Source organism: Podarcis cretensis (genome assembly GCF_951804945.1).
Source record: "Podarcis cretensis genome assembly, chromosome: 2".
NCBI lineage: Eukaryota > Metazoa > Chordata > Lepidosauria > Squamata > Lacertidae > Podarcis > Podarcis cretensis.
The window spans coordinates 113,994,081-114,014,536 of record NC_137171.1 but is presented as its reverse complement, the minus strand read 5'-3'; the positions used below and the strand labels follow the sequence as shown (position 1 = coordinate 114,014,536).

The window sequence follows — 20,456 nt, the reverse complement described above, 5'->3', positions numbered from 1 at the left end:
AACAACCTTTCTCAGCAGATCTTGGTCGCTTGCCATGACCCATTTGTCACTGTCTCACTGACTACGGAGGTTAAAAGTAGAGGTAAACGGAGATAAAAAGAGAACTTATCTTTTGTGGACACAACTCCTCTGCTACTCCTCCTCCACTGCTCAGCATAACCCAGTCTTCAAGGCGGCGTTTCTAATCAGCAGCAGGCTTTCTCAGCAGAAGGTTTGAATATCCTTGTTAATACGTATATTGGCCACGACTGGCCAACAGTAGAGATAAAACGGTTAAAACTTCTAACAGAGGTAAAATAATTAAAAGTCTAATAAAAACAGCTATAAAAACGGCTGTAAAAGGCTATAAAAGGTTTGTAATCCAGGAGGGTTCACGGAGGAGAAGTTGTTACAGCCGCCATCTTGGCAGCTGGCTAAGTACTTTGGCAGTTGTTTATCTTCCTGGACAAGGGCCCCCCTGATTTATAGCAGAAGCAGGAGACAAGTTTCTCAAAGTTGTAAAAAGGGAAATACAGGCTGGGAGCAAAAGTTACACTGACCCTACATATTACAGAATACAATCAAGCTGCAAAAACACTAATTAAGAGTTGGTAAGTAGTAAGATCTCTGTTTAGATAGAACTTAATACCATGAGCCATCTGTTTTAGCCATTTGATTTGGAATGCAGGGGCAACAGGGGCAACGGGGGCAAAAGGTGATCTGGTAATTAAGGTTCCTTGTCGAGGCAAATGTAAGATATATGGCTACTTGTCTGCCATTTATGGATAGAAGGAAATATAGCTCTTTGTCTCCCATAAAAGGTAATAGGAAATGGGTGTATCTTTTATGATTGGTTCTAGCAAACAGCCAATAGGAATTTCAACCAGGCTGATTGGACAGAGGCAGCCAAAGGAGGAGCAAGGGGGCTGAGCTGAGGAAATATAAGTGCTGGCCATCAGGGCTGGAGGGCAGGCAGAGCTTTGGTAACCATATACCACTGTGCCTATCATTTATTTGTCTGACAAATTATTATTTTAATTTCTCTATTGCTGCGTTGAATATTTCATTCCAGCTAAGCGTTAACCACAAGCAGGGTGCTACACTGGGAGTGAAAGCTTTCCAGGGCAGGGATAGCCAATGCCGCACTCTCCAGATGCTGTTGGTCTGCACCTCCCCTTCCCCCTTCGTTGACAATTGGCCATGCTTGCTGGGGCTGATGGGAGTTGTAGTCCAGCAACATCTGCAGGGCACCATATTACCTATCCTGAACAGTTCAGCCTGAACTATGTTCTTTCCTGGAAATGTACTGTTGGTGACAGATAAGACAACTTTTATGCTGGCCCCAAGGCATCACATGCTGGGCACCTGGGTAATATGGATGGCCTGTTAAGAATCATAAATTTACAACCTGATGAGTTTTATGGGGTTGGGGAGCATGTTGAGTTATATATTAATTGTTGTTGTTGTTGTTGTTGTTGTTTTGTTGTTATTATTATATATGTGAATCATTTTAAAAGACATACCCTCCTTCCTCAGAGGCTTTTGTAGGGATCTCTCTCTCTCTGCCTCTGTCTCTCTCTGTGTGTGTGTGTGTGTGTGCGCGCGCGCTTTGGTTATGTTTAAAGAATTCCTTTTGTAAACCACTTGCATCCTAATACTGTGCTAACCGACTTCCTGTCTTCTGATGTGCTTCTTCCCCGACATCCCCACTTCCAACACATCTGCTTCTTGAAGGAGAAGGCAGAAAGACCAAAAGTTGTGGCGAAAGCAACGCCGAGCCTCTTCTCTAGACAGTTGGAGGAACTTGAAACTGAAGCTGCACAAACCACTGAGTGTCTTCTAACCCCTTAAAGCAATGGTTCCCAATTAGTTAAGTATTGCGCCTCCATGGGGGCGCCTAATTCACTGCCCCTCAAAAATTGTGCACCTGAAGCCATGGCACTCTTGGCACAAAGACATCCCACTATGCCTGAGCCTCACTTCGAGAAGTGAGGGAACTGCCAGAAGGCCCTCGGCGCTGGACCTCAGGAACTTTTTGCATACAAAGAATGTGCCCTAAGCACTGAGCTATAGCAATTCCATTGCAATGCCTATTATCCTATTATTTTGTACAAAAGTACAGTGGTGCCCCGCAAGACGAATGCCTCGCAAGACGGAAAACTCGCTAGACGAAAGAGTTTTCTGTTTTGGAGGTGCTTCGCAAAACAAATTTCCTATGGGCTTGCTTCGCAAGACGAAAATGTCTTGCTAGTTCCTGTGGGTTTTTTCCCTTCCCCTCCTTTTTCTAAGCCGCTAAGCTGCTTATCAGCTGATCCGCTAAGCCGCTAAGCCACTTATCAGCTGATCCGCTAAGCCGCTAATAGCGCTAATCCGCTAAGCCGCTAATAGGGTTGCTTCGCAAGACGAAAAAACCGCAAGACGAAGAGACTCGCGGAATGGATTCTTTTCGTCTTGTGAGGCACCACTGTATCTCAAATAACAGGGTTGGAAAAGACTGTCTGGGATTCTAGGAACTTCTAGGCTACTTTGCGCTGTTTTGACTTAATACATTCATAAAGCTTAATACATTCATAAAGTTGAGAAAGAACAAGTACATGTTTTGTAAGTCTGAATCCTTCCTAATGTGGTGGACTATTGAGCAACCCCTCCCAACCTCAGGGATTTGAGCTGTGAAAGTAGACCGTGTGCAAAGCCACATCGCAGAGTCTCATAAACACATATTCTCCAGCTATACACCTGCTGCAGAGAGAATCAAAACGTTGTTGTTTATTCTGCTCTTGGTAATTATCAAAATGATTGTAATTTTAATTTTTTTTCCCCTGAAAAGCTCTGGGGACTTTATTTCTGAAACTCATAACAAAGAAGTCAGAAGCAAGAACAAAACATAAAAACTCTGTTTACCCAATGTGGAAAGGCTGGTGCATTAATATCTCTGGGGCCACTGAGAGCCTGGGCTCAAATTTAGGGCAGGCAGGAACTATGTGGAGGTGAGGTTTAAATATTACCTCCTTTATTTCTGAAACCACAGCTGGATTCCCATCCGGAACCAGAAGGCACTGCAGCAGATCAGCTCCTTGAGCAGTCAGGGAGTGCAGCAGCAGCCAACAGTGAAATGATAATCTCCCTAATGCTTTTGCTAATGATGCCCCATTCGTCCTGTAGGACCCTGAAGGGGAAATGCCAATTTGGTGTGATAGATGATCGAAATGACACACTTAATTATTATAGGCCAGGAGACCACCTCATCGCTGGTGTCTTAGCTGCAGGCTCAGCTTTGACCTCCCTGCATGATTTCTCCAAGTCTCCATCTGCTACTGATGAAAGGTATGTCACCATGTGGAGAAAGATTTACTTCTGCTACTTTCAACTGTGATTCCATGCTCTCCCTTTTTTCTGGTTTCTTTTCCTGCTAAATTTTGCCTCAAATATGTCCTAAATTGGCTTCAGGGGTACCATCATTTCTGGGTGCACAGGGAAATCTGTGCACAGCCAGAAATTTCTCATGCAGCTGTGTAGCTATGAAACACCAGGCGCTGCTTCCCCCTCTGCCTGTAGTGTAAAGGTAAAGGTAAAGGACCCCTGGATGGTTAAGTCCAGTCAAAGGCAACTATGGGGCTTCGGCTCTAAGGTGCTATTGTTTGCAGCTGGCTCCAGTGAGATATTGGACAGTGTTCCTCAGCTTTTTTAACAAAAGAGAATTGCGTTGAATTTGCTATTCCAGAATTAATTATATTCTAGCTATAGCAAAAAAAGAAACTAGCAATTTGGAATAGTGGAAGGGGGTGTTTCTGTACGTTCTTGTGCAGCGACTTACATCGTACGCTTGTTTGACTTGCATCAGTTCATAGGCCCCTGGATTTCCTTTAAGGATAAAACATCTAGTAGGTGTCTCTCCAGCAGAGCTCGCATTATAAGCAGCATGACATGGGTAGAGGTGCTCTTTCAGATAAGCAGCTCTGAAGCCATCTAAGGCTTTGCATATCAAACCCCAAACACAGAACTGGGCTTGACAATTAATTGTCAGCCAGCGCAGACCTTTGACGGCCGATGTTCCCTTTTCTTGGGGAGAAAAATCCTGTTGCCAAACAACCATTTCCAAATGAACTGAAAACACATAAACTCCGAGCTGGCCTTCCTAGAGTTGCTGCAGTAAAATTCAAATATTTCTCCTAGTTATCCATGCTCTTATATAAAAAGATGCACTAACTTTAACACTCTTTCACTGACTGCAGAATGAAAAATCTGATGACATCTATTTTGCTGCAGCATATACGATCAAAGGTACTGGCACATCCTGACCTTCTTGCTTGCCATTCAAGAAATCAGTCGGAATCCCAGGCTCCTGCCCAACATCACCCTGGGATATAACCTCTATGAGAGTTATTTTAATGCAATAATGACTTATGAAGCTGTGCTAGACCTGCTGTCTGGTGGGCAGAAGAATGTTCCAAACTACATCTGTGAAAGACAGAATAAACAGCTGGCCGTTCTAGAAGGAGGTGACTCTGCTCTTTCCAACCTGATTTCAACCATTCTGAGCATTTATAAAATCCCACAGGTATGGTTGGGGGCTGAGCCTATTTCTGTATTGCACGATATATGAAACTGAGTGCAACATAACACTGAAATATTGGTCAGAAAGCTGTAGTACTGTAATGCAGCAAGTGAAAGGAACATTAGAAAACAGGACAGAGCGCTAACATTATAATCAGGAAAACCAATATTCTGCATGTGTGAATGCACAATTCGCCTACCAGGTCTAGGCTACTGATTTTTTATTAACAGTGTTGGCAGAGCAGAAGGGAGGTGGGACTAAGCTGCCAGGCTGGAGACTTGGAACTGAGCAGTCTGTTCCCCAGCTCCTGAGGAGACCACCCATGTAAGACCCCTGGCCTTTGGTGACACATTAGACAGTAATGGCAGCAGAAAGGACTAGTGGGTGTTCCCAGGGTTATAGGTTTACCCGACTGGATTGGTGCTATAACCTCCCTAAAATTACATAAGCAACCAGGATGAATACTCAATAAATAGGGCATCTGAAAGTCTTTTTGTAGGTAGGTGGAACAGAAGACCATTTTTTGAAAAAAAATCTTTATTATACATCAATTTACATAAAACTTAACCAATACCTTACAAATGCAACACAATACATTACATACATAATACTTCACGGTTTATGGAAGACAGTCTTTAAACCTCTTTTGTGGACCACCAGCATTACGCTTTCCATTCTTAAGTTTGGAACAGAGTAGTTGCTTTGGAAGATCAGGCATCCACATAACATGACCAGTCCAACGAAGTTGATGTTGAAGAATCATTGTTTCAACACTGATCTTTGCTTCTTCCAGTACACTGATATTAGTTCACCTGTCTTCCCAAGTGATGTGTAGAATTTTTCGGAGACACCATTGATGGAATCTTTCGAGGAGTTGGAGATGGCGTTTATAAGTGGTCCATGTTTCCCAAGCATATAGTCAGGTCTGTAGTACAATAGCTTTGTAAACAAGCATTTTTGTTTCCCCGCAAATGTCCCAGTCCTCAAACACTCTGCACTTCAATCGTGAGAAAGCTGCACTCGCAGAGCTCAGGTGATGCTGTATTTTTGCACCAATGTTGGCCCTTGTGGAAAGATAACTGCCTAGGTAGGAGAAGTGATCCACATTTTCCAATGTTACACTATTGAGTTGGATTTGTGGCGCAGCTTGATGGATTTTGCTGTTAGCCAGATGCCTAGGTACTTTACTTTTTTCTTAATTTCCAAACCCAATATTTCTTGTAATTCATTCCCCCACCCCTCAACTCCCATGTTTTTGACTAGTAGATTTATTTTCTTATAGCTTAATTTTAAACCAGCTAGTAGTCCAAATTCTTTTATGGATTCTATCACTTTAGGAATATCTTCTTTGGAATTTCAGTGGTTATTATTAAATCATTCGTGAAGTCTCTAACTTTGTAACTTTTCTCCCCGACCACAAACTTTTATTTTTTATCTTTTCTAAGCTTGCTCATTAAAATTTCCAATACCATAATAAATAATAAAGAGGAAAGCAGGCATCCCTGACTTATACCCTTTGAAATCTCTATGTTTCCTGACACCCTGCCGTTGATGATATGTCTGGCCTTTTGCCTCCTATAAAAGGTAAAGGTAAAGGGACCCCTGACCATTAGGTCCAGTCGTGACCGACTCTGGGGTTGCGGCAGTCATCTCGCTTTATTTGCCAAGGGAACCAGCGTACAGCTTCCGGGTCATGTGGCCAGCATGACTAAACTGCTTCTGGCAAACCAGAGCAGTGCATGGAAACGCCGTTTACCTTCCCACTGGAGCAGTACCTATTTATCTACTTGCCCTTTGGCGTGCTTTCAAACTGCTAGGTTGGCAGGAGCAGGGACCGAGCAACGGGAGCTTACCCCGTCGCAGGGATTCAAACCGCGATCTTCTGACCGGCAAGTCCTAGGCTCAGTGGTTTAACCCACAGCGGCACCTGCGTCCCTTTGCCTCCTATAAATTGCCTCAATTCCTCTCACGAATATTTTCCCCAGGCCCATTTATAACTTCTATTAACTCTATTTTTTCCACTCCTTCTTCCTTTTTTGATATCTGTGCCTTTGTTATTATTAATTTCGAAGTTTTATTTCACTAACTTTTTGCCCCCTAGGAGTGTACAAAATTACTACATCTGCTTCTCAAAAAAAGCAAATACCGTTCAAATTAAAAACAGCCTACTTTGCAAAATCCAAAATTAAACAACCCCATCATAACTCTTTTAACTAAATAAAAAGAAATATGGGCTCTCAACTTCCCAGACACCTAATCAATCATCATGGTGAATATGTTCCCAGTTATTAAATAGATATTAATACATATTTGTACTTGGTCCTGAAAAAAACAAACTCTTTCTTTCTTTTCTTAGGTCAGCTACGGTTTTGTTAGTGGTGAATTTACTGATAAAACTCAGTTCCCTTTCCTCTACTGGATGGTCCCGAAACAAGAACCTCCTCACCTGGCTATGGTCAAATTGCTCCTGCATTTCAAATGGACGTGGATCGGTCTCATTGCTCCAGACAATAACAATGGAGAAAGGTTCATGAGGACCTTCACAGCTGCGGTCACAAAGAATGATATTTGTGTGGCATTCTCAAAAAGTCTCACAGAAATTGATATTTCTAACCCACAGCACCTGGTATCATTTCTCACGGAGAGACAAGTCAATGTCGTTGTCTACCATGCAGATTTTCGATCCACTTTACTTCTCGCGGGGTTTATGACATACATTGAAAATACCCTTAAAATAACAGTGGGGAAAGTTTGGGTCACAACAGCTTTGCAGGATGTCAGTATAAGTATGGCATCTAACGGGGATCCCCAGTGTCTCCCTGTTTCTTTGTCCTTCTTAATCCAGATAAAGAGGAGGACAAGATATGAAACATTTGATCCATATGCCCTTGAAACCCGCCAGCTTATGGATATGACATTTATGTGTTCTGTTTCAAAGAATTCTGCAAGAGTCCAGAAGAGATGTAGAGAGAGAGGAGAACTGGGGACCTTGTCACTAGAATTTACTGAGAGAACGCTTTCTCAAGACAGCTACAGTATTTACAGCACTCTCCAAGCCGTGGCAAGTGTCCTGAGTGCTGTATACTCATCCAAACCAAGCCAGATGGCCATGATGGGAAGCAGAAAGATGGACCTTCAAAGACTACAACCGTGGCAGGTATGATCATTTCTCTGGCACATTCTCACCATTGAACCGTCAGTCAAAAATTAAATTCTAATTTGAGGACATATTCAGGGGGGGTTGGTGGAGATGTTTTGAACCCACAATTGAGGCAAGCCCATTTTGTCAAATTCCCAGTGCCTCACACTTTTAAGTGATTCTGGAATAGTCTCTGGGACTGCACCTTGAGAGACTAGAGTTCCAAGTGGGCAAGGCTGATGTACGCTACTTTGTTCCTCGTTTGCTAATTGTGGGTGTGTTTTCTTGTACCATTTTAGCTGCACTCTTTCCTAAGAAACCTCCACCTTTACAACTTTTCCATGGACGGAGCTTATTGGGATGAGAATGGGGAGCTGGCAGCTGACTTTGACATTGTCAACTGGGTGGCGTTTCCCAATAATTCCCTTGTTGGGTTGAAAGTTGGGAGTGTAGAGAGACCAGCATCTCCAGAGAAAATCAAGTTTGCCATTGACCGAAATGTCATTGTGTGGCCCAGATGGTTCAATCAGGTGGGTCAAATAATTAATCACATCTTATTCTCTTAGATATCTCTGACCAAGCAAATTTCCCCATTGCTTTTTATATCGGTCCTGGAGGTCCTTTTAAATATGATTAGAAGGGACCAATTGGACCAGTCGGAGCCAAACAGTACAAATTGAAAGCATTTGCAGATGACTTAGTATTGACATTACAGGAGCCAGAATCTAGTACTAAAAGACTATTGGAACTGATTCAAGAATTTGGTCAGGTTGCAGGGTTTAAGTTGAATAAGTTAAAAACTAAGGTTTTAGAGAAAAACCTAACAGTGATCGAGAGAGAGAGAGGTTCCCGAAGGAGACAGGATTAACATTGGTTAAGAAAGTGAAATACTTGGGGGTTAATATGACAGCTAAGAATGCGAATTTATTTAAGGATAATTATGAAAAATGCTGGACGGAAGTGAAAAAAGATTTAGAAATATGGTCAAATTTGAAGCTTTCATTGCTAGGCCGTATTGCTGCGATAAAAATGAATGTATTGCCAATAATGTTGATTTTGTTTCAAACACTGCAAATTTTGGATAAAATGGATTGCTTCAGGAAGTGGCAGAGAGATATTTCCAGATTTGTCTGGCAGGGCAAGAAGCCTAGAATAAAATTTAAAATACTAACGGATGCAAAAGAAAGAGGTGGATTTGCCCTGCCAGACCTTAAACTTTATTATGAATCAGCCACATTTTGCTGGCTGAAAGAATGGCTGCTTCTTGAAAACACAGACATTTTGGACTTAGAAGGTTTCAATAATGTATTTGGGTGGCATGCATATCTGTGGTATGACAAGGTCAAAGCACATAAAGCATTTAAAAACCATATTGTTAGGAAAGCATTGTTTAATGTCTGGATAAGATATAAAGACCTACTTGAAAATAAAACCCCAAGGTGGTTGTCACCGATGGAAGCGAAGGCTCTGAAAAAACTCAATATGGAGGCCAAATGGCTGAAATATTGGGAAATTTTGGAACAAGAGGGAGATAAATTGAAATTGCAGAGCTTTGAAAAACTAAAAGACAAAGTGCGAGATTGGCTTCACTATTATCAAATAATGGAGGCATACAAATTGGACAAAAAAATTGGCTTCCAGGTGGAAAAATCAAAATTAGAAACAGAACTGTTAGATCCCAAAACTAAGATTCTGTCAAGAATGTATAACTTGCTGTTGAAATGGAACACTCAGGACGAAATGGTGAAATCTGCTATGATAAAATGGGCACAAGATGTGGGACACAACATTATGCTGGCTGACTGGGAACAGTTATGGACCACAGGTATGAAGTTTACGGCATGTTATGCTTTAAGAGAGAATATTATGAAAATGATATACAGTTGGTACATGACACCAGTCAAGCTCGCAAAAATATATCATTTGCCCGATAATAAATGTTGGAAATGTAAAGAAACTGAAGGTACATTCTTTCACCTTTGGTGGACGTGCCCAAAGATTAAGGCTTTCTGGGAGATGATCTATAATGAAATGAAAAAGGTATTTAAATATACCTTCCTGAAGAAACCAGAGGCCTTTCTCCTGGGCATGGTCGGCCAATTGGTGTTAAAGAAGGATAGAACTTTTTTTTATGTATGCCACAACAGCAGCAAGAATACTCATCGCAGAGTATTGGAAGATACAAGATCTACCCACCCGGGAAGAATGGCAGATGAAGGTGATGGAGTACATGGAGCTGGCGGAAATGACAGGCAGAATCCAAGACCTGGGAGAAGAGTCGGTAGAAGAAGATTAGAAGAAATTTAAAGACTATCTACAGAAATATTGTAGAATTAAGGAATGTTAGAAGGATGTTGGAATGAAGTTATGTGGTTTTAGCAGTAATGTTATAAAGGAGTATTTAAAGATGGGTTGTTAACAGGTGAGAATGTAAAGTTATAATATATTAAGATAAATTATTAAGATAAAAGCAAAAATGGAAAGGATTTGCTGAAATAACTAATTGAACTAGAATACAAAAAAGTGGTGCGAGGAAGTCAGGAAAACAAGTAAATGAAAGTCAAGATATGGAAAGGTTGATTTGTTTTTAATTGTTTTTACTTTTTTGTATTTTGTATTTTTTGCTTCTTCTTCTTTTCCCTCTTCTTTTATTCTTGTAACTTTTTTGAAACTTTAATAAATATTATTTTTAAAAAAAATAGATATCTCTGACCAAGCAATACTATGAACTTGACCTGTCGGCAGCCAAACTACACCTGCATATCTTATGCTGCAGTTCTAACCTCATTGTATGATTCAATACTAGCTGCACTCTGTGGCTCCTATCCACAAAATCCTAACATCTTCTGCTTGATGCTTTTTCTCATTTTGGCTAGAACGTGCCTCTTTCAAGGTGTACCGAAAACTGTCGTCCAGGATATGCCAAGGCCATTAAGGAGAGAAAATCAATTTGCTGCTATGCTTGTTTTGAATGCATGGAAGGAACAATCTCCATTCAGGAAGGTAAATGTCCCTGAAAGGATATTTTAAAAGATGCATTTTCATAGTGGAAAATCACCTTCAATTCTAGGCATTGGTACCTATGGAGTGGGCTTTTGCCCCATTAAAGGAGCTCAATGGGATATGCTGACCCCAAACTATAGCCCATGATTGCTTCAAGGCAAACCCACCACCCGAAATACAGTAATCAGATAAGAATCACAGAATAATATACAGTCATACCTCGGGATAAATACGCTTCAGGTTGAGTGCTTTCGGGTTGCGCTCCATGGCAACCCGGAAGTAACGGAGCGCGTTACTTCTGGGTTTTGTTGTTCTCACATGCGCAGACGGTAAAAATGACGTCAGGTGCATGCATGGAAGCAACAAAACGTGACCCGCGCGTGCGCAGATGCGCTGTCACATCTTACGTTCTGTTCGGATTGCGAACGGGGCTCCGGAACGGATCCTGTTCGCATCCCGAGGTACTACCGTAGTTGGTAGGTTGTAGACTATGGAATGTCATGCCTATAATATTTATATTGGCAACACTGAAGTCACTCTTGTGTTTTTCAGATGCAAAGCATTGCAACAAATGTCCAGATGATCAGAATTCCAATCTACACAGAGATCAGTGTGTCCCCAAGATTATACATTTCTTGTCCTACAAAGAACCTTTGGGGATGATCCTAGCTTCTTTTGCCCTGTTTTTGTTCCTGACAGCTTTTTTTCTTTTGGGAATCTTCATTAAACACTTTGACACACCAATAGTCAAGGCCAACAACCGGGACCTCACCTACTTGCTCCTCGTCTCCCTCCTGCTCTCCTTCTTGTCCTCCTTCTTATTCATCGGTCGGCCCCAAAAGTGGACCTGCCTTCTCCGACAAACTGCCTTCAGCATCATCTTCTCCGTGGCCGTGTCTTCCCTATTGGCAAAGACCATCACTGTGGTGGTGGCGTTTATGGCCACAAAGCCAGGGAGCCAGATGAGGAAATGGCTGGGCAAGAGCTTGGCCAACTCCATTGTCTTGTCTTTTTCCAGTGTCCAAGGGGGCATCTGCATGGTCTGGCTGGGAATGTCTCCCCCCTTCCCAGACTCCGACATGCACTCCCAGCCGGGGCAGATCGTTCTGCAATGTAACGAAGGCTCTGTTGCCATGTTTTATTCTGCCCTTGGCTACATGGGCTTTCTGGCGGCCGTCTGCTTCACGGTGGCTTTCCTAGCCAGGAAGCTGCCTGGGGCCTTCAACGAAGCCCAGCTGATCACCTTCAGCATGCTGGTGTTTTGCAGTGTTTGGGTGTCCTTTGTGCCAGCCTACCTGAGCACCAAGGGGAAATATATGGTAGCCGTGCAGGTCTTCTCTATCTTGGCCTCCAGTTCGGGGTTACTGGGTTGCATCTTTATCCCCAAGTGCTACATTATTGTCCTGAGGCCAGATCTGAATAAAAAGGAATATCTAATGGCGTAACTTTTTTAAAAAATCTAGTCTTTTTTTGGCATACCTCTGCAATGATACAACCAATGAATGTGAATTGAGTGTTCTTTTCCCAATATGCCAATCTAACATCTTTCCTCCACATGAATCAGAAAAGAAACTGGTCTTTGGACATAATGAAAGTGGGATGGCCATAGGATCTTTTCTTTAAAGATTTGCAATCCCAGCTTTTGCAATCTGAATCTAAGTAGAATCATGTTAACATTACTGGTTTTTCCATGTTATTCCTTGAAGGAGAACTACCTGAAAATGATTTATCGATGGTATTTAACTCCGAGTAGACTTGCTAAAATATGTAAGTCCTAATCAGATAAGTGTTGGAGATGTAATGAGGTTAGAGTATGTTTTATCATATGTTGTAGACTTCTCAAAGGACAAAAGAGTGCTGGGAAATGATTTATAATGAATTGGGGGGAAATGTTTAGAAGTACCTTTCCAAAAAGAAAAAACAGAATCCTTTTTGTTGGATATAATTCAGAGGAAAAATTCCAGGTGTCAACTATTGCGGTCCATGTTTTGCTACCCAAAAATGGAAAAAGAGTGAGGTCCCCACCAAATAAGGAAGCTATCAGGTAGAACTCAGCTTCTTCAAACAGTCTTGTGGATTACTGGAAGGAAAGATTTGCACATTCTTATTGGTCCCATTATAAATAGTTCTGTTTCTGGGCTTCTTTGTGTTTTATTTCTGGAAGCTGGGAATGAAATCCTTTTTGTTGGGTGTAATTCAGAGGAAATTGTTTAGCTCATGTAAAGTATGCAGTGATTTATGATATGCAAAATGAACCATAGAAAAAGAAGGGAAGTCATTGATTTAAGGATGTCTAAATGAATATATTGAAATGCATATTAGAAAAATTTAATAAAAATTGCATTAAAAAAACAATATTGGGTTTTATTCAACTAATGCCCATACGGTTTTGAAGGATCTGATCTTAGGGTGGAAATGAAAACAGCACTAAGGAGATCACTCCATCAGCTCAAGTGTTTCTGCTTTCCTGATGAATGACTTATCCCAGTGGTGGCGAACCAGAAAGGGCATTCAGAGCCCTCTCTTTGGGCACGCACGCCATCACCCCAGCAGGGCTGTAGCTTGTGCTGGGGGTGGGGGCTGAGGAGGGGAGGAGGGCTCGCACCATCCAAAGTCTGCGGCCACAGGGCCTGGTGAGTACTGAGGGTATGAGCAGGCATTGACTTTTGATGCGCCAGGGCCTCCCACCAGTCTGTTTTTCCTACTTTGGAGTAAGCCGCCTTTAGTTCAGTAGGGATTAACTCCCATGTCAGTAAGCATATAAAGACGGCAACCTAAGAAGGGGCTTCTGGGTTTACATGTTCACTGGGCTTTCCCACGCAAGCCAACAGAAAAATTCATTCCGTGGAGACTGCGATCAAACGGCAGCAGAAGAGATGGCAAATAATAATAATAATAATAATAATAATAATAATAATAATATATTTATACTCCACCCATCTGGCTGGGTTTATTTATTTATTTATATTTATTTGTATGTGCACATGCACATATTATTATCTCAAATTACAAATTGGGAGAGGGTGGCTCTTAGTACAGCCCTCCAGTGTTCAATAGTGGCAAAAATTGTGGAACCTTCTGGAAAAAAATGTTTTCCCGAGGTTTGATGGCTCATAACACCACTTTGTTTTGGAGTAATACCAGTGCTTTCTTTCTGTGGGGACACAGGGGGACGCATACCCCATAACATTTTGTTAATTTAATGGGAGAAGAAATTCACTGTATTTCTTTCCCCCGATTTGAACTGTATTTATTCCCCCCCCCCCCAGTGGTGATCTTCCTCAGTTGAAATGAGAGTACCCCTAAACATTTTTTAAGAAAAAAAAGCACTGAGTTATAATACCATAAAATTATATATCAATGGAAAGATAATTTAATGAAGAATGTAATGCAGTAATTTTTATGAAGGATTATTTAATACAACAGCAGTCATAAAAATATACAGGTGAAAATGCCATGTTGGCACTTTGTGATAAATAAGTGGGTTTCGGGTTGCAGTTTGGGCACTTGGTCTCTAAAAGATTCACCGTCACTGGTCTGTACTCTAAACAGGACCACCAAATCGATGGTAATATTCTCCAAATATGCTTTAAGATGTTGAAGGATATGAGACTGTGCTAATCAGGAGCTGGGGGGTTCAGTCTATGCCATCCTTCCATTGCCTTCTTAACTAAGAAACCCAAGCATGGGTCAGTGGAGAATGAGCATTTGGAAAAGAAAGCAATACTGGCTGCTTGGACCGTCAAGGTCTTGGCTGCATTGCCAATGGATCTACGATGGGCAAGATATTGCAGAACCTGCCCATCTCTTGGTGCTGAGGGGGTGGACCGGGCACACATGGCACCAAACTGCAGCACAAGACCCCTGCTTGAAGCTGTGGGTGTGTGGCTGGAAGTGAAGGTCAGAAATTCTTCCCAGGCCTTTTTATAAGATCAGAATGTGGATGGCGATACAGAAGCCATTACTCCATGGATCACTTTGCGCTGCCAAGATTCCAAACATGGTCTGGAAAAGGGTCTGGGTCCTGATAAGCCTCTGGAGCCAGGGTATGGAAGCGTTCCATCTAGAAGCAAGACAGGGCATCAGCATTGCTGTCCTCCAACCCAGGGATGAAACTGGCGGTGAAGGAAAAGTTGGCCTGCAAGCAAAGGAGCACAAACACACACAGAAGCCCCAATACTAGGTCCAAGCGTGCTGATTGCCGGTTGATAACATTGTCTACTGTCTGACTGTCCAACCAGAATCTTAACCGATGATTCCTAAAAACCTCGACTCATAGGCGAATGGCAAGCACAATAGGAAAAAATTCAAGGAAAGTAAATCGGGGGTGATAGCAGCACCCTGCCAATGCTCTGCGTACCACCTTCCTCTAAAATAGACCTCGAAACCAAGGGAACCTGCCGAGTTGGAGTGCACCTGGAGGTCATGCTGAGTGGCAAGAATATCCTATGAAAGAGAAATGCCGTTGTATTCCAAAAGGAATTTGAGCCACACCGCCAAATCCGCTTTAACTGCCTTACCCAGGCAGACCCTGTGATGAGGTGACTGCAAGTTCAATGTTAGCCGTGCAAGAAGTGCACAGAAGGCTCTTCCCAGAGCTATCACCCTGCAAGAAAAGTTCAGGTGACCAAGAAGTGACTGGACTTGGCATAACGTCACCTTTTAAATATGTAGGTGCTGCCTAATAACCTCCCACAGAAGACGGAAAGCCTGTGTCACCAAATCTAAATCAATGCTGAGATAGATCAGTTTAATAACCGGGCCTTCAGTTTATTCCAAGGCCAGAGGGACCCCAATTCCTGTGTCATGGCGGCGAAACCATCCATGAGCTGTTGACAAGGGTGGGGAAGAAGGTGGGGCCATAAAGAGGAAATCATCGAGATAATGATAAACAGAGATGGAGCCCATTCTATGGCAAATGGCCCATTCAAGGAATAATAATAATAATAATAATAATAATAATAATAATAATAATAATAATAATAATTTATATCCTGCCCTCCCCAGCCAAAGCCGGGCTCAGGGCGGCTAACAACACTAAAATAGTGGACTTCCGGGTTAGCGCCATCGGCTAATGGCGGATTCCCTCCAAGCTCCGGAGGGAATCGGCTCTGCAGGATCAGGTCTTGTCCGCGGCGGCGACGCGGGGACCCTTAAAAATCACAGGCGCGGATGCCTGTGAATGTGGTGACTCGGCGGGCACCATTTACGCCCCCCCAGGCTGCGAGGGAGCCTTTTTAAAGGCTCTGGAAAGGGGATGGGGTGTGGCGCGGTGCCGTGAGTAAACTGCTCCTTCTGCGGAGTGAAGCCGCAAGCCATTGTCGGAGAGCGCTGACTTTTTCCTTGCAACAATTGGATTCTAAAGTAACAACCCGTGAGTAATATGGAATTTGGAATTTAAAGAAAAATTTTCTTGAGTTAGGACGAGCGGGGAAGGGTTAAAAAGGAAGTCCGCCCCCCCCTTGTAAACAATCTAAAGCAAAGAACCTGCTATCTAAGGTCGAGAGAAACCTTTCTTTCTTTTTCTAAAAGACTTTAACCTTCATGGTTTGACACTAAAAGAAATTTTACTGGAGGATAAAAGATTAATTTTGGGAGCTAAAGTTCCACACACACACCCGGACCCAGGGGCATCCCGCGAGAGAGCCTGTTGATGAAGTATTGAAGAGTTTGACAGCTGCCAAATCGGCTGTCAGAAGGAAAAAGAGAACTTTGTTTCTGTTGCTTCTGCTGGTTATATGTGTTACAATTTGTTGAAAATCAGTAAGGGCTGATACAAACTAACTTGATTATTGGATTTGAGCTGAAAGACATTAAGGAACTAAAATCCCCCTAGAGGGGGTTTAGGGACATTACAAGAATGGCTGGAGGAGGGAAAATTCTGACTGAATTGGAAAGAACATTTGTTCTCTTTGGAAAGTTACAAGGTGAAATCAATGTTCTGGCTACAAGCGTCACAACTCTGGTCTTAACAGCAAACAATATTGTTGAAGTTGATAAGGACTTGAAGCAGGAAGCTCATACAATTGGACAGATAGAGAAATTTGAGAGCCATGAGAATATGGAGAAGGAGACATATGTTGCCCCTGAAGAAAAGGAAGGAGGAGCTGTAATTTCGCAGATGTTAAAGGAGTGCTGCAACTTGTGGCCTGACATGAAGGACAAAGGAGAATAAAAATTTGAGGTGGAAGGTCTCACCTGAATTGGAGAGTGCAAAATTGAGAGACCCTCTTATGTGGGGATCTGAAAACCGAAGGATTATAAATTTGATCAAGGTGGAAGCTGGAGCCATGGGGACATTTGGACTTGAAAGGAGCATGAAAAAAGATTTGGAGTACCCCATAGGCTTTATCTTTAAGCATGGAGGACTGTCTGGAAAAAATATGGATCCTGTTGGGCTGGAACCTCTCCGAGATTTGGGGTCTAACATTAAGGACTATCAAAAAGGCCAGCAGAGAGGAACTGAAAGAGATTTAAGACCCTCGGACGTGAGATCTCCAGGCTAAACAGTACACTAGACTGATGAACATTTGTTGGGGACTGAAACTGGGAAAAGGGTGGGTGGAGTCTGGGAATCCAAAGGGTACATAACTATAACTTGCTTTGTTTTTATTTTGTTTTGCTATCTGTATGGAATTTGGGAAAGCCGTGGAAGGGAAATTTTGGTCGACTTTAGGAAAAATGTTTAAAAATGAGTAATGATGTACAAGTATTGAGGTTTAAGTTTGGATATAAGGATTTGTTGAATTAATAATCTAAATTGGAATACAGGATGGGGAGGTGTGAGGAGGTCTGAGAAACAAGTTAAATGAAAATAAGTAATTGAAATTTTATGTGTTCTTTTTAAATTGTTTTTTAAGTTTTGGATTTTTGTATTTCGGTTATTTTTTGTCTAATTTTTGTTTTTGTGTGGTTTTTGAAAATGCTAATAAACATTTATTTTTTAAAAAAACAACACTAAAATAGTGCAACATTTAAAAAACATTATAAAATTAATTAAAATCAAAATTGATGGCAACCATAAACTAGTTCTGTAAGATTGCCAAGGAGGGAGTCAGGCTGCGCCCTGACCAAAGGCCTGGTGGAACAGCTCTGTCTTGCAGGCCCTGCGGAAAGATGTCAAGTCCTGCAGGGCCCTTGTCTCTTGTGACACAGCGTTCCACCCGGTTGGAGCCACAGCTGAAAAAGCCCTGGCTCTAGTTGAGGCCAGCCTAACCTCTCTGTGGCCTGGGACCTTAAAGATGTTTTTATTTGAAGACCGCAAGTTCCTCTGTGGGGCATACCAGGAGAGGCGGTCCCTTAGGTACAAGGGTCCTAGGCCATATAGGGCTTTGAAGGTTAAAACCAGCACCTTAAACCTGATCCTGTACTCCACCGGGAGCCAGTGCAGCTGTTATAGCACCGGATGAATGTGATCTCGCAGCGAGGATCCTGTAAGGAGTCTCGCCATGGCATTCTGCACCTGCTGGAGTTTCTGGGTCAGTCTCAAGGGCAGCCCCACGTAGAGCGAGTTACAATAATCCAGTCTGGAGGTGACCGTCGCGTGGATCACAGTGGCTAGGTCAGGGCGAGAGAGGTAAGGAGCCAACTGCTTCGCTTGGCGGAGATGAAAAAATGCCGCCTTTGTTATAGCTGCAATCTGCGCCTCCATGGAGAGGGAGGTATCGAAGATTACACCCAAACTCTTAACGGACGGTGCTAGCACTAATTGCACCCCCGCAAGAGATGGGAGTTGCCCCCTCAATCCCATATCGTCCCGTCCCAGCCAGAGGACCTCTGTCTTCGAAGGATTTAACTTCAACCGGCTCTCACGTAACCATCCAGCCACTGCTTCCAAACATCTGATCAGTGTGTCTGGGGCTGAGTCAGGATGGCCATCCATCAACAGATAGAGTTGGGTGTCATCAGCGTACTGATGGCAGCCCAGCCCAAAACTCTGAACAAGCTGGGCGAGGGGGCGCATAAAGATGTTAAAAAGCATTGGGGAGAGTATCGCACCCTGAGGCACTCCACACACCAAGGCGTGGCATGATGACAATTCCCCCCCCAAGCGCCACCCTCTGTCCCCGACCAGAGAGAAACGAGCGCAGCCATTGAAGGACTGTGTCCTGGATCCCCACGTCGGCAAGGCGGTGGTCCAGGAGTTCGTGATCGACCATGTTGAAGGCTGCTGACAGGTCTAGAAGAATCAGCAGCCCCAACCCGCCTTGATCCAGCTGCCTGTGGAGATCATCTGTTAGGGTGACCAGAGCTGTCTCGGTCCCATGACCAGTGCAGAAGCCGGACTGGAATGGATCCAGAGCCAATGTTTCATCCAGAAACCTACCAAGCTGTTTAGCAACTGCTCTCTCAATCACCTTACCCAGGAATGGAAGATTCGAAACCGGGCAGTAATTGGATAGATCTAAGAATGATGTTTCCTTTAACAGCGGGCGCACCACCGCCTCCTTCAGTTCCCCTGGGAATGTCCCGGTGCCAAGGGAGAAATTGATGATATCCCCCAGGGGGGGCCGCATCTCGTCTGGACACACTCTAATCAGCCAAGACGGGCACGGGTCAAGAGGACAAGTGGTGGGCTTTCCAGCTTGGAGAAGTCTGTCCACATCGGCTGGGGATATTATGTCTTCTAAAAGTCAGATAGTTGTTTATTTTCTTGACATCTGATGGGAGGGCATTCCACAGGGCTGGCGCCACTACCAAGAATGCCCTCTGTCTGGTTCCCTGTAACCTCATTTCTCGCAAGAAGGAAACTGCCAGAAGGCCCTCGGAGCTGGACCTCAGGAACTTTTTGCATACAAAGAATGTGCCCTAAGAACTGAGGAATTGTGACTCCATTGCAATACCTATTATCCTATTATCCTTATTATTATTATTATTATTATTATTATTATTATTATTATTATTTTGTACAAAAGTATCGCGAGTAACAGGGTTGGAAAAGTTACAGGTAGGTAGCCGTGTTGGTCTGCCATAGTCAAAACAAAATAAAAGGAAAAAAATTCCTTCCAGTAGCATGCACACGAAAGCTCATACCTAGAACTAACTTAGTTGGTTAGTTAGTTGAAGAAGTGTGCATGCACACGAAAGCTCATACCTAGAACTAACTTAGTTGGTTAGTTAGTTGAAGAAGTGTGCATGCACACGAAAGCTCATACCTAGAACTAACTTAGTTGGTCTTTAAGGTGCTACTGGAAGGAATTTTTTTTCTTTTATTTTGTTTTGAGGGTTGGAAAAGACTATCTGGCATTCTAGGAAGTTGTAGGAAACTTTGGGCTGTTTTGACTTCCTATGTGACCACTTGTTAAGTTCATAAAGTTTAGAAAGAAGAAGTGCGTGTTTTGTAAATCTGAATCCTTCCTAACGCAATGGAGGATCAAACATCCCTTCCAACCTCAGGGATTTGAGCTGTGAAAGTAGACAGTGCACAAAGCCACACCGCAGTGTCTCATCAACATCTTTTCCCCAGCTATACACCTGCCACAGAGAGAAGCAAGACTTTGCTGTGTAGTCTGCCCATGATCATTATCAAAACTATTGTAATTAATTTTACTTTTTTCCTTCTGAGAAGCTCTGGGATGTTGTCCAAATATTATCTCTGAAACTAATAACAAAGAAGTCAGAAGGAAGAACAACATGTAAAAACTTTGTATGTGGAAAGGTTGGTGCATTAATATCTCTCGGGCCACTGAGAGCCTGGGCTCAAATTCAGGGCAGGCAGGGACTAGGAGGAGGTGAGGTTTAAATATGAGCTCCTTGATTAGAATCCACTGCTGGACTCCC

The 20,456-nt window shown here is 42.9% G+C and overlaps 1 protein-coding gene across 1 annotated transcript in view; it reads left to right on the top strand.

Moving 5' to 3' along the window:
- Positions 1 to 4,298: 4,298 nt before the first annotated feature.
- LOC307207600 (vomeronasal type-2 receptor 26-like) overlaps positions 4,299 to 20,456 on the top strand; it is a gene marked incomplete at its 3' end in the record, with an annotated part of 39,429 nt that continues 23,271 nt past the window's right edge. Inside the window, exon 1 of the mRNA XM_079961567.1 lies at positions 4,299 to 4,537. Within this exon, the coding sequence (XP_079817693.1) occupies positions 4,376 to 4,537 (162 nt within the window). The 5' untranslated portion in view covers positions 4,299 to 4,375. The remainder of the gene's footprint in view (positions 4,538 to 20,456) is intronic.